The 12,242-nt window shown below is 35.9% G+C and overlaps 1 protein-coding gene across 7 annotated transcripts in view; it reads left to right on the plus strand.

Annotated features, from left to right (window-relative positions):
- UTRN (utrophin) overlaps positions 1-12,242 on the plus strand; it is a 496,689-nt gene that overhangs the window by 194,365 nt on the left and 290,082 nt on the right. For all 7 annotated transcript variants that reach the window (XM_034990899.1, XM_034990900.1, XM_034990897.1 and 4 more), the window contains 5 exons: positions 1,172-1,351; positions 3,664-3,792; positions 4,103-4,273; positions 6,893-7,054; positions 7,497-7,634. In XM_034990899.1, coding sequence (XP_034846790.1) covers positions 1,172-1,351; positions 3,664-3,792; positions 4,103-4,273; positions 6,893-7,054; positions 7,497-7,634 — 780 coding nt within the window. The remainder of the gene's footprint in view (positions 1-1,171; positions 1,352-3,663; positions 3,793-4,102; positions 4,274-6,892; positions 7,055-7,496; positions 7,635-12,242) is intronic.

A 12,242-nucleotide genomic window follows, 5' to 3' on the forward strand; every position in this document is an offset into this window, starting at 1 on the left:
AGACTGTTCTAGTCAGTCAGTACATTCCCTGTGAAGGTAGGTAGAAAGTCTTAACTGCACAGAGCTTGGCCGTGGTTTTTTTTTTTTTTTTTTCCTTCTCCCTTCTGGAGAAGAACATTTAAAAGAAACATTTTAGTGCCTTTATAAATATACCAGTATTTGATGTGGCCAAGTGAATGTTTAAACCTTGACTCATCTGGGAATTTGCAATTTTTATGCCTTCCAAAATATAATTTAATGATGTGAAATTAAATATAAATGAGCTCCTTGAAATGATTTGTTTAAATGTTGGCTAAAAAAGGTACAAAGCAGTGGGGGTGGGTAGATATGCTCATGTTACTTTTTGATTTTAGAACTTTGTAGTTTTAATTTTGGAATCCAGCATTTTCGCTGTATTTCTCTGCCTGGTCAAACCTTATGAATGTGCAAATCAAGTTATCATTATATCACCCAGAGTATTATCTTTGCATATGGCAACTATATGACTACAGCTTAGATATGCTAGTTTTCCTATGATTTAGCTAAGATGAAATATTTTTTATAATGCTGATACAACAGATTATATATTAAGTCACCTAGTACAGGGTATTATCCTTCCAAATAAATGTAGTAAACATCAGTAGTTTCCAGTAGTAGTCTAGGACATAAAGTCATTATAAAATTTTGAAAATTGTGACTTCTGGGATAGTTCTGCTTTGAAAATAAAATTGATTCTTTATGTCTAAAGCTATGATGAAGATACTTGGTGATTGTGGGTAATAAGTAGCATTTGTACTACATTAAAATTAATGAAATGATTACCTTTTCACAACTGAATTTGTTACTTTTGTATTTTTTGTATTTGCATAATTAAATGTTCTAATTTTTATGAGGAAGTTAAGAACTCTCAACATATTAATCAGATGTGGAGCTTTGGAAACCTTTGACATATTGTGAATTATCTATGGGAGTCATGGACTACTATGCATATGTTGAAGAAAAGTTTTTAAAAAATTAAAATTGTATAAACTAGGTGTTATCTGCAAGTGCTGAATCACTAAATTCTACCCCTGAAACTAATACTACACTATGTGTTAACTAACTTGAATTTCAATAAAATCTTGAAACAAAAACAAAAAGCTTTTATAATGTTCTGCAATATCAAGTGGATCTTGGTGTTTTTCTTTTCTAGAATATTCTGAAGGATCTGGAAAAGAGAAAAGCGGATTTAAATACCATCACTGAGAGTAGTGCTGCCCTGAAGAACTTGATCGAGGGCAGTGAGCCTGTTTTAGAGGAGAGGCTCTGTGTGCTTAACGCCGGGTGTAGCCGAGTCCGTACATGGACAGAGGATTGGTGCAATACATTAATGGTATGTTTTGGGGAAAATTTAACAGTGAAGTCTTTTCTCCTTTAATTATTTAAAAGCCAATACAGCTCTGATTAGAATCTTAAGTCCTGTTTTCTCTGTGTCACAGTAATGTTTTGCTTCAAGTGAATTAATTTCATTAGACAGACTACATGTTATTTCTTTCCTTTGAAAAGATAATAACCAGAAAGAGTTAAAAATGTCTCTATTAAGTAGTAAATCATTTGTGATATACATAGAAATGTGTACTTTAATATCTTAGTAAACGTACCTCATTTGTTATAGTGTAATGATTTGATATTGTATTTAATTTTTATGCAATCATAAACCATGTATATAATGTTTATAATGTTCTAATAATGGCATACTTCTAATAATGGCATACTAACATTTGATGGCCTAAGTAAAAATTTTGACTACTGGGGGGTGACATTGGTGAAGTCACTTAAATACTCTCTAAATGTCAGTTTTCTCATATGTAAAATGGACAGTATTATAATTTCTACCTCATACAGTTTTTGTGATTATTATATGACATAAAACATGGATATTTGACTATATAACTATACTTAAAATAACCAATGTTAGATATCATGATGATGTTTATGCTAGTTATTAAAGGTTGTATGTTATCAGCCTTTGGTTATGCCAACTGTTAATTATTTCATGGAAATAGTGACCATTTAAATTTCACAGTGGTTTTCTGTCCCTCTTATACTAACAATGAATATATGGCGACCTCCCTGTCTCTTCCCATAGAGGGTGTTTCATTTATAAATTATAATTTTGTTTTGACATATCTAAGATAGGACTTTTTTCAAATTCATAGAATTACTGGGTAATAAATAGAGACAGAAAAAATAAATTATTGTGTAGTTGAGCATTTACTGAAATCAGAATGTGTAGGGCATTGAAGCTCATGGGCTCATATCTTGATCTGTCAGCTTTTTATCTAGAGTTCATTCACAACTTACTACCTGCAAAACTTTGGTAAATTACTTAAATATTGCTACATTTTAATTTCCCTATATATAAAATCAGAATAAAAGAACATATCTCACAGAGTTGTTAAATGTTAAATAAAGAATATGAAACTCTTGGCTCATAGAGTCTGTTCATTAAATATTTTATATATTCATTTTTATTGAAACTAACTTTATTCCACATTCTCACAGCTTACTTCTATATTCTTCAGTCTGTACCTTCCAAATTCTCCTTTCAAATAGTACCTTTATAGTCCTGTTAGAACATTTTTTAAAAAGATTTTATTTATTTGAGAGAGAAAGAAGGAGAGAGCATGAATGAGGAAGAGGGGCAGAGGGAGAGTGAGAGGCAGACTTCCCACTGAGCAGGGAGCTGGACGTGGGGCTCCATCCAGGAACCCTGTGATCATGACCTGAGCTAACTGCAGATGCTTAACTGACTGAGCCACCCAGGCGCCCCTAGAACATTTAACATTAAATAAGTCAGGTGGTCATCAGTTCTTCTTTCTTTCTTTTCTTTCTTTCATACCCAAGATCACTTTCCAAACTTTTCTCATTTATAGGTTCTCATTTTCTTAACTATTCTCCCATATTATGGATTAATGATTTTTTCTTGTATTTTAAATACTTCTAAGGTTTTTTTCTAGTTTATCCTATAAAATATAGTTCTTAAAAGTTGTTAATTTCATCCAAAGGCTTCCCTAATCTCTTTGATCAAGTCCTAAATTCTTGCCTTAGTCTCAGCTATTTTGCTTTGTTTTAAGCGCAGCGGCTTTACTGTTTTCTTCTGGTTTTCACATTTATTCTCTCAATCACATTTTCTGTCCTGCTTCAGGAAATGTGAGGTCTGTACCAGCTGAACTTTTAAGTGCTGATGGCACTGAGTTGACAAGCCACAGGCCTGCCAGTCAGTCAGTCCACTGAGCAGGCAGAATCTTTTTCAACCCATGTTTTAATCGTTCTTTTATATTACTACTTTTTAAGTGAGTTTTAAAGAATATGATCAAGGGGGATAAATGAAATTACTTACAAGAATGAAGAATAAGGGAGACAAACAAAATGAAATTGAAAAAGAAAGTTTCACCTTTTATCCCTCTTCACCTTTTGACTGTACTGAGGTCTAAATCAAATAAATTTAAAAAGTATGTAACCATTGCTGTGCATTTTCAGGAATGAGATTTATTCACTGGGAAAGAGCTTCGCCGAAAGACGGAAATCTATCTTGAAATTCAGCATACATTTGGCTTTTCAGAGGTCTTTTAAACATCATCTAAGATTATTGTCGTAAATATTGCATATGATTGCATCAGCATTTCATTAATTCCTTTCTAGAATCATCAGAACCAGTTGGAAATATTTGACGGAAATGTTGCTCACATAAGTACCTGGCTTTATCAAGCTGAAGCTCTATTGGATGAGATTGAAAAAAAACCAGCAAGTAAACGGGAAGAAATTGTGAAGGTACCGAACGCAGAGCATCAGTAACACTTCTGGGAGTGGAAGGCTTTGGTGTGGTCTTTCTCTAGTGCTCCAAGTTATTTGTGCATTCATTCTTCCCTTGCAGTAGATTCATTAGTTTTTATTTTGGTGGGAGAAACTGAGGTCTCATATGAATCCTATATGAACAGGTCTTCATTAAATTGATTATTCTAAAGTCTTCTCCAGGGATCCAAGAAATTCATTTAAACTACCTTTAATTCTGAGTTGGCATCATACCCATCTTTGGTTTTGATTTTTCCCATATGATAATTTTGTGTTTTCTTGCAATTAGCGTTTAATATCTGAGCTAGATGATGCCAACCTCCAAGTTGAAAATGTCCGTGATCAAGCCATTGTTTTGATGAATGCACGTGGAGGCTCAAGCAGGGAACTTGTAGAACCAAAATTAGCTGAACTGAATAGAAACTTTGAAAAGGTGTCTCAACATATCAAAAGTGCCAAGGTGAGTAATTATATTTTAATATAAAACTACTTTTCGTGTGGACATGTATCTCAATGATAGGTGATTATATGGTAAATACATCAAAGAGTTCTGAATTAAAATGATTTTAATCACTTTTTCTTTGAGTGGAGCATCAGTCCTTATTTATTTGTGATTTTGCATGTGAAGGAGAGACAACAGGAAATTAGTATTGAAGAAAATAAACCATTTGAGAAAAGCTTTCAAAGTCTCAATCAGAAGTTAAAATTGGCTATAAAATAATAAGACTCCCCTCTGCCCCTACACACCGTGCTTACTTTCTCTCTCTCTCTCTCTCTCAAATAAATAAATAAAAGGTGGGTGTGCCTGGGGGGCTCAGTTGGTTAAGTGATTGACTGTTGGTTTCTCTTCAAGTCATGATCTCAGGGTTGTGATATCGAGCCCCACTTCAGGCTCTGTGCCCAGCACAGGCTGCTTAAGTCTCTGTCTCCCTATTCCTTCTCTGCCCCTCCCCCTTCTCTCTCTCTCTCTTTCTCTCAAATAAATAAATAAATAAATAAATCTTTAAAAAAAAAATTAAGACTCATTTCCAAGCTAGGCATGAATTTTTTTTTATTTTATTTATTTTATTTATTTATTTATTTGAGAGAGAGAGAGAGAGAGAAACAGCATGAGAGGGGATAGGGTCAGAGGGAGAAGCAGGCTCCCCGCTGAGCTGGGAGCCCGATGTGGGATTTGATCCCAGGACTCCAGGATCATGACCTGAGCCGAAGGCAGTCGCTTAACCAACTGAGCCACCCAGGCGCCCAAGCTAGGCATGAATATTAAACCCATTACTGTGTAGTCATACTTTATAAATTTGTGCACACTACATGCTTGTGAACTGGTTTTTTGTTTTATTGCATCAAAAATTACAAGAAATTTCACAATTTAGAACTAATGCAGAAAAGCTACTATCTGCTGTTTTAAATTTGAAAAAGGGCTTTATAAATTTAAATAAGAGGATAATAAGTAAGAGTTTTCCTTTAAAAAGTTTTTATTTATGCTTCCTTATTATAATTTTTCTCTCTGTATGTATCTTACTAATTCTCTTTCTTATTTCCCTTGTTTCCTGAGGGGGAGGGAAGGAAGCATTTTATTGTAGTGTTCTCAAGGCCTGGAGTGTGGCGAGGGCTCAGTAAATGTTAAATTGAAAAGATGAGAACATTTCGATGGTTTGCTAGGCAAAAAACAAAATAGCATAGCTGATTTTGGGGGTCATTCAAACCAGGTGTTCATTCTGACAGAGGGTTATGAGGTTTTCAGGATCCCAGCTGGGCTCATGGGTTGGCATTTTTGAGTATTTGGCTAATTCTACCTCTTGAGAGTGGTGTGTGTGGAAATTATCTAAGAGGAAGGATCCTCTTTTTTTGTAAGAAGTAAACATTGTCTAGTCTGCTTTAATTTGAAATATCTGACATAATAGGCCAAACTATCTTTCATAGCTCATGAATATATTTAGGTTATTCACAACTTAAGGAAAACAAACAAATAACTTGCTTTAACTTTTGTCTTCCTTAGCTTTGACCTTACTTCCCTACTTTTCTTTTCAAAAGGTATATAGGTATATAGGAGCATTTTCCTGGTTTAAAAGAGTAAGGCATGAGACATAGGGATGGAGTGAGAGGAAGTACAAAGAAGCAAAATTATTGTTGTCCCCATAAATAACTTCTGTTAACATTTTGGCATACATGTCTACTCTTACTCTTATCTATGTGATATGAAAATATCAAAATTTTTATATTGTTTTATATGTTCTCCTTTGACATAGTTTCCAACAGCTATGGGGTGTTCCATTATATGATCTGTTATACTTTTGTAAGTCAGTTTTCCACTTTTAGTGTCCTTCTATAAATATTGAATTGTCAAGATCCTTTTATGCATGTCTTTTTGCTCATTTGTTAATATGCCCTTTAGGGTCAATTCTTAGAATTTCTTGAAATTGTTCTAAGAGTTGTGCATATAAATACCATCAAATAGATTTTTCCAAAGAGTTCTACAAAAGTTTGTGCCAATTTCTACTTCAATAATCAGTGTGAAAGTGCTCGTTCCCTCATGTTCAGCCAACACCTCATTATTTTCTTTCATGTTAGTTTTATTAAAGTTATTACATTAAGTTGAGTCATATAAATATAAAGTCTTTCTATAGTGATACTATCTGAAAATACTGCATTGAGAAATATGTACTTCTTCAGAGTTTGAGTATCAAAATCCAAAGGGGATTCTGTGGGGGAAGGTTACCTGGGAGACATTCTGTGGGATAGACCTGTAGTCGGTGGTGGCCTTTCTTCTTTCCGTGGCCGTGGCACAGAAAGATCTTGGCACTATTTCTTGCTGTGCTCATATGCGATCTCAGAATCCTCCCATTGCACTCCAGGGAGCACAGTTACTTGCACACTTGCTCACGTCTCTGGCTGGAGTTTGGAGAAAATGGGTAACTCAGAGAAGCCCAAATAGATAAAATCATTGCTCTATGAATGAATGAAATTAAAGTCAACTCAAATAAATGCTAGCTCTTCTCTTGACCCTCCACCCCTCTGATTAACGATGGCAGGTCTGATTAAGAATGTATCTTTTCAAAGAACACTTTTCCTTCTGCAGTTGCTAATTGGCCAGGAACCATTAGCCTACCAATGTCTGGTCACCACTGAAGCATTTGAAGCTGATGTACTTTTCTCTGACCTGGAAAAATTAGAAAGTGACATAGAAAATATGTTAAAAGTTGTGGAAAAACACTTGGAATTCAGTGATGAAGATGAAAAGGTTGGTTCAAGGAGATTTTCAAAACCATGGTGTTCTTACTTTTCTGTTCTGTTAATTATATTTTTACATCAATGATGTTTACCCAAAGAATCTGCCAAGTCATGCCAAAGAATAGACCCATATGTGATTTTCTGCTGAGTGTCATTGTAAGATTTGCCAAGTGATTTACATAATGCTTAAAAAAATAGGCACACTTTTTTGACTAAAGGTCCTGTTGTTTCAGTGTTCTCTAATATCTTCTAAACTAACATTCTTTATGAGATATTTTAACTTCAAATGTGAAATATTTAAAAAAACATGAATTTTTGTTGCTTATCTTTCAGCTGGACAGATCTTGACTGATCTCATACTTCGTAGGTAGTTCTCCTACTTGGGAACTGATAAGTAAGTGATGCTGTGCATTTTTCTTTTGAGTAAATTGTTTTTCCTATTAAACATTCAGATGGATGAGGAGAGAGCCCAGATTGAGGACGTTCTACAGAGAGGAGAACAAATGTTACATCAACCTATGGAGGATAATAAAAAAGAAAAGATCCGTTTGCAGTTACTACTTTTGCGTACAAGATACAATAAAACTAAGGTATTGTCTTGGGAGAGACTCTGTTTTCCTTCAGTAACTTATTTAGCTCGTGCCATTCAGATATTTGATGTTGCATTCCTGGATACCTTAAAAAACAGGTGGAATAGTATCTCTTTCTCCTTTCTAGTATCTAGTATGCATTACTAAATAACATTTATATTTTTAGATGGAACAGGACTCAAAGGAAATAGAAACAAAATCTTATTATTGTGATCTCTTCTGGACTTCTAATAATAAATTAAAAGGCATCTATCCCTTTTAGAAGTGACTTCCTCCTTCAGTTCTGTATTTTATATGTGGAGGTCTTCATCAGCTCAAAAAAATTTTAGTTAACAAGTAACTAAATTTGTGAATTGATAAACTATGATTTGTATTCTAGAAAAAGATTCACTATCAGCTCCCTTTTCAGTGGCCATCATTCCAACTGCACTGTAAGTGTGCTGGTTTTCTCTAAAAGTCTGTTCTTAGGTTATCCTTCTAAGGACCATTTTTAGTTGATGATGTTGAATCTAGTGGAAGATTCTACTCTCTCAGCTTGCTGCCTGTTAGATGTCTCTCTCTGTATGTACTGCAGCCTTGTAACATGTCCCAAGCTAAACTTGTCCTCTCCCTTCCCCTTCCAGCCCATGTTTCCTAATTTATTCCCTACCTTAGTTTATTTCCTTAAAAACTACCTATTCTCAAAGTAGTAACCTCAAAATCTTCTCAATCATTTCTTGTTCCTTACACCACATCAAGTAGGTATTAAAACCCTCTCTTCTGAATGAAGTATGATGCATCTGAACCTAAAGTTAGACACAGCTCTACTTGCTTTATGACCCTGGGGAAATGACTGAATTTCTCTTAGTCCACTATCCTTTCCATAATTCAGGCTCTTATGATTTTCTCTTGTTATTCACTACAGTGTGTCCCAAGCTGGGTTTTTTATGTCCAATTTTTCTTAGCTCTAGCGCATCCTCCATATTGTCCTCAGAATTATTTCCCCCAAAGTTATGGCTGGTCAGGGCATTCCTTTACCAAGAAAGTATTCAGGAAAATATTGCAAAATACAGAAAAAGCTTTAAGTGCAAGGTTCATCACTATACTATACACTAAGTTTTCTATCTGGCGTCCAGCTACCTCTTTGATTCACTGGCGCTTACCAGGAATATAGCTATGCTGGTTTTCTGTACATTTTCCCAAACACATTGGTGCCTTTGCACCTTTGGGATCTTGCTAATTTTAATCTTACTCCTTGGTGTGGGTTTTATCTCCTTATTTTTACCTGAAAAATGTGTTATCTTTTAAGGCTTGGCTCCATTTTTATTCCTAACATTTTTTTCAGATGATATGATAGTTCTTTGCTTCACTGTTACTTTTAAAAATTTTATTATGTTATGTTAATCACCCTACATTACATCATTAGTTTTTGATGTAGTGTTCCATGATTCATTGTTTGTGTATAACACCCAGCTCCATTCAATACGTGCCCTCTTTAATACCCATCACCAGGCTAACCCACCCCCCCCACCCCCCTCCCCCCTAGAACCCTCAGTTTGTTTCTCAGAGTCCATAGTCTCTCATGGTTCGTCTCCCCCTCCGATTTCCCCCCCTTCATTTTTCCCTTCCTACTATCTTCCTTTTTTTTTTTTTTTAACATACAATGTATTATTTGTTTCAGAGGTACAGGTCTGTGATTCAACAGTCTTACACAATTCACAGCGCTCACCATAGCACATACCCTCCCCAATGTCTGTCACCCAGCCACCCCATCCCTCCCACCCCCCACCACTCCAGCAACCCTCAGTTTGTTTCCTGAGATTAAGAATTCCTCATATCAGTGAGATCATATGATACATGTCTTTCTCTGATTGACTTATTTTGCTCAGCATAATACCCTCCAGATCCATCCATGTCGTTGCAAATGGCAAGATTTCATTCCTTTTGATGGCTGCATAATATTCCATTGTATATATATATCACATATTCTTTATCCATCTGTCAATGGACATATTGGCTCTTTCCATAGTTTGGCTATTGTGGACATTGCTGCTATAAACATCGGAGTGCACGTCCCCCTTCAGATCACTACATTTGTATCTTTGGGGTAAATACCCAGTAGTGCAATTGCTGGGTCGTAGGGTAGCTCTATTTTCAACCTTTTGAGGAACCTCCATACTGTTTTCCAGATTGGCTGTGCCAGCTTGCATTCCCACCAACAGTGTAGGAGGGTTCCCCTTTCTCTGCATTCCCGCCAGCATCTGACTTGTTAATTTTAGCCATTCTGACTGGTGTGAGGTGATATCTCATTGAGGTTTTGATTTGGATTTCCCTGATGCCGAGTGATGTTGAGCACTTTTTCATGTGTCTGTTGGCCATTTGGATGTCTTCTTTGGAAAAATGTCTGTTCATGTCTTCTGCCCATTTCTTGATTGGATCATTTGTTCTTTGGGTGTTGAGTTTGATAAGTTCTTTATAGATTTTGGATTCTAACCCTTTATCTGATATGTCATTTGCAAATATGTTCTCCCATTCTGTCGGGTGTCTTTTGGTTTTGTTGACCATTTCTTTTGCTGTGCAAAAGCTTTTCATCTTGATGAAGTCCCAATAGTTCATTTTTGCCCTTGCTTCCCTTGCCTTTGGCGATGTTTCTAGGAAGAAGTTGCTGTGGCTGAGGTAAAGAGGTTGCTGCCTGTGTTCTTCTTTAGGATTTTGATGGACTCCTTTCTCACATTTAGGTCTTCCAACCATTTTGAGTCTGTTTTTGTGTGTGGCGTAGGTAGACGGTCCAGTTTCATTCTTCTGCATGTGGCTGTCCAATTTTCCCAACACCATTTGTTGAAGAGACTGTCTTTTTTCCATTGGACATTCTCTCCTGCTTTGTCGAAGATTAGTTGACCATAGAGTTGAGGGTCCATTTCTGGGCTCTCTATTCTGTTCCATTGATCTATGTGTCTGTTTTTGTGCCAGTACCATACTGTCTTGATGATGACAGCTTTGTAGCAGAGCTTGAAGTCCGGAATTGTGATGCCACCAGCTTTGCTTTTCTTTTTGAACATTCCTCTGGCTATTTGGGGTCTTTTTTGGTTCCGTACAAATTTTAGGATTATTTGTTCCATTTCTTTGAAAAAAATTGATGGTATTTTGATAGGGATTGCATTAAATGTGTAGATAGCTCTAGGTAGCATTGACATCTTTGGAATATTTGTTCTTCCAATCCATGAGCATGGAATGTTTTTCCATTTCTTTGTGTCTTCCTCAACTTCTTTCATGAGTATTTTATAGTTTTCTGAGTACAAATTCTTTGCCCCTTTGGTTAGATTTATTCCTAGGTATCTTATGGTTTTGGGTGCAATTGTAAATGGGATCGACTCCTTAATTTCCCTTTCTTCTGTCTTGTTGTTGATGTATAGGAATGCCACTGATTTCTGTGCATTGATTTTATATCCTGCCACTTTACTGAATTCCTGTATGAGTTCTAGCAGTTTTGGGGTGGCGTCTTTTGGGTTTTCCACATGAAGTATCATATCATCTGCAAAGAGTGAGAGTTTGACTTCTTCTTTGCCAATTCGGATGCCTTTTATTTCTTTTTGTTGTCTGATTGCTGTGGCTAGGACTTCTAATACTATGTTGAATAGCAGTGGTGATAGTGGACATCCCTGCCGCATTCCTGACCTTAGGGGGATAGCTCTCAGTTTTTTCCCCATTGAGAAGGATATTCACTGTGGGTTTTTCATAGATGGCTTTTATGATATTGAGGTATGTACCCTCTATGCCTATACTCTGAAGAGTTTTGATCAAGAAGGATGCTGTACTTGGTCAAATGGTTTTTCTGCATCTATTGAGAGGATCCTATGGTTCTTGTTCTTTCTTTTATTAATGTATTGTATCACATTGATTGATTTGCGGTTGTTGAACCAACCTTGCTTGCAGCCCAGAGATAAATCCCACTTGGTCATGGCGACTAATCGTTTTAATGACTGTTGGATCCTATTGGCTAGTATTTTGGTGAGAATTTTTGCATCCATGTTCATCAGGATATTGGTCTGTAATTCTCCTTTTTGATGGGGTCTTTGGTTTGGGGATCAAGGTAATGGTGGCCTCATAAAACAAGTTTGGAAGTTTTCCTTCCATTTCTATTTTTTGGAACAGTTTCAGAAGAACAGGTATTAATTCTTGAAATGTTTGGTAGAATTCCCCTGAGAAGCCATCTGGCCCTTGGCTTTTGTTTGTTGGGAGATTTTTGATGACTGCTTCAATTTCCTTAATGGTTATAGGTCTGTTCAGGTTTTCTGTTTCTTCCTGGTACAGTTTTGGTAGTTGATACATCTCTAGGAATGCATTCATTTCTTCCAGATTATCTAATTTGCTGGCATATAGTTGCTCATAATATGTTCTTATAATTGTTTGTATTTCTTTGGTTTTGGTTGTGATCTCTCCTCTTTCATGATTTTATTTGGGTCCTTTCTCTTTTCTTTTTGATAAGTCTGGCCAGGGGTTTATCAGTCTTATTAATTCTTTCAAAGAACCAGCTCCTAGTTTCATTGATCTGTTCTACTGTTCTTTTGGTTTCTAATTCATTGATTTCTGCTCTGATCTTTATTATTTCCCTTCTCCTGCTGGGTTTAG

The sequence above is a fragment of the Mirounga leonina genome, unplaced genomic scaffold (genome assembly GCF_011800145.1).
Source record: "Mirounga leonina isolate KUSES-001 unplaced genomic scaffold, KU_Mleo_1.0 Mir_53, whole genome shotgun sequence".
Taxonomy (NCBI): Eukaryota; Metazoa; Chordata; class Mammalia; order Carnivora; family Phocidae; genus Mirounga; species Mirounga leonina.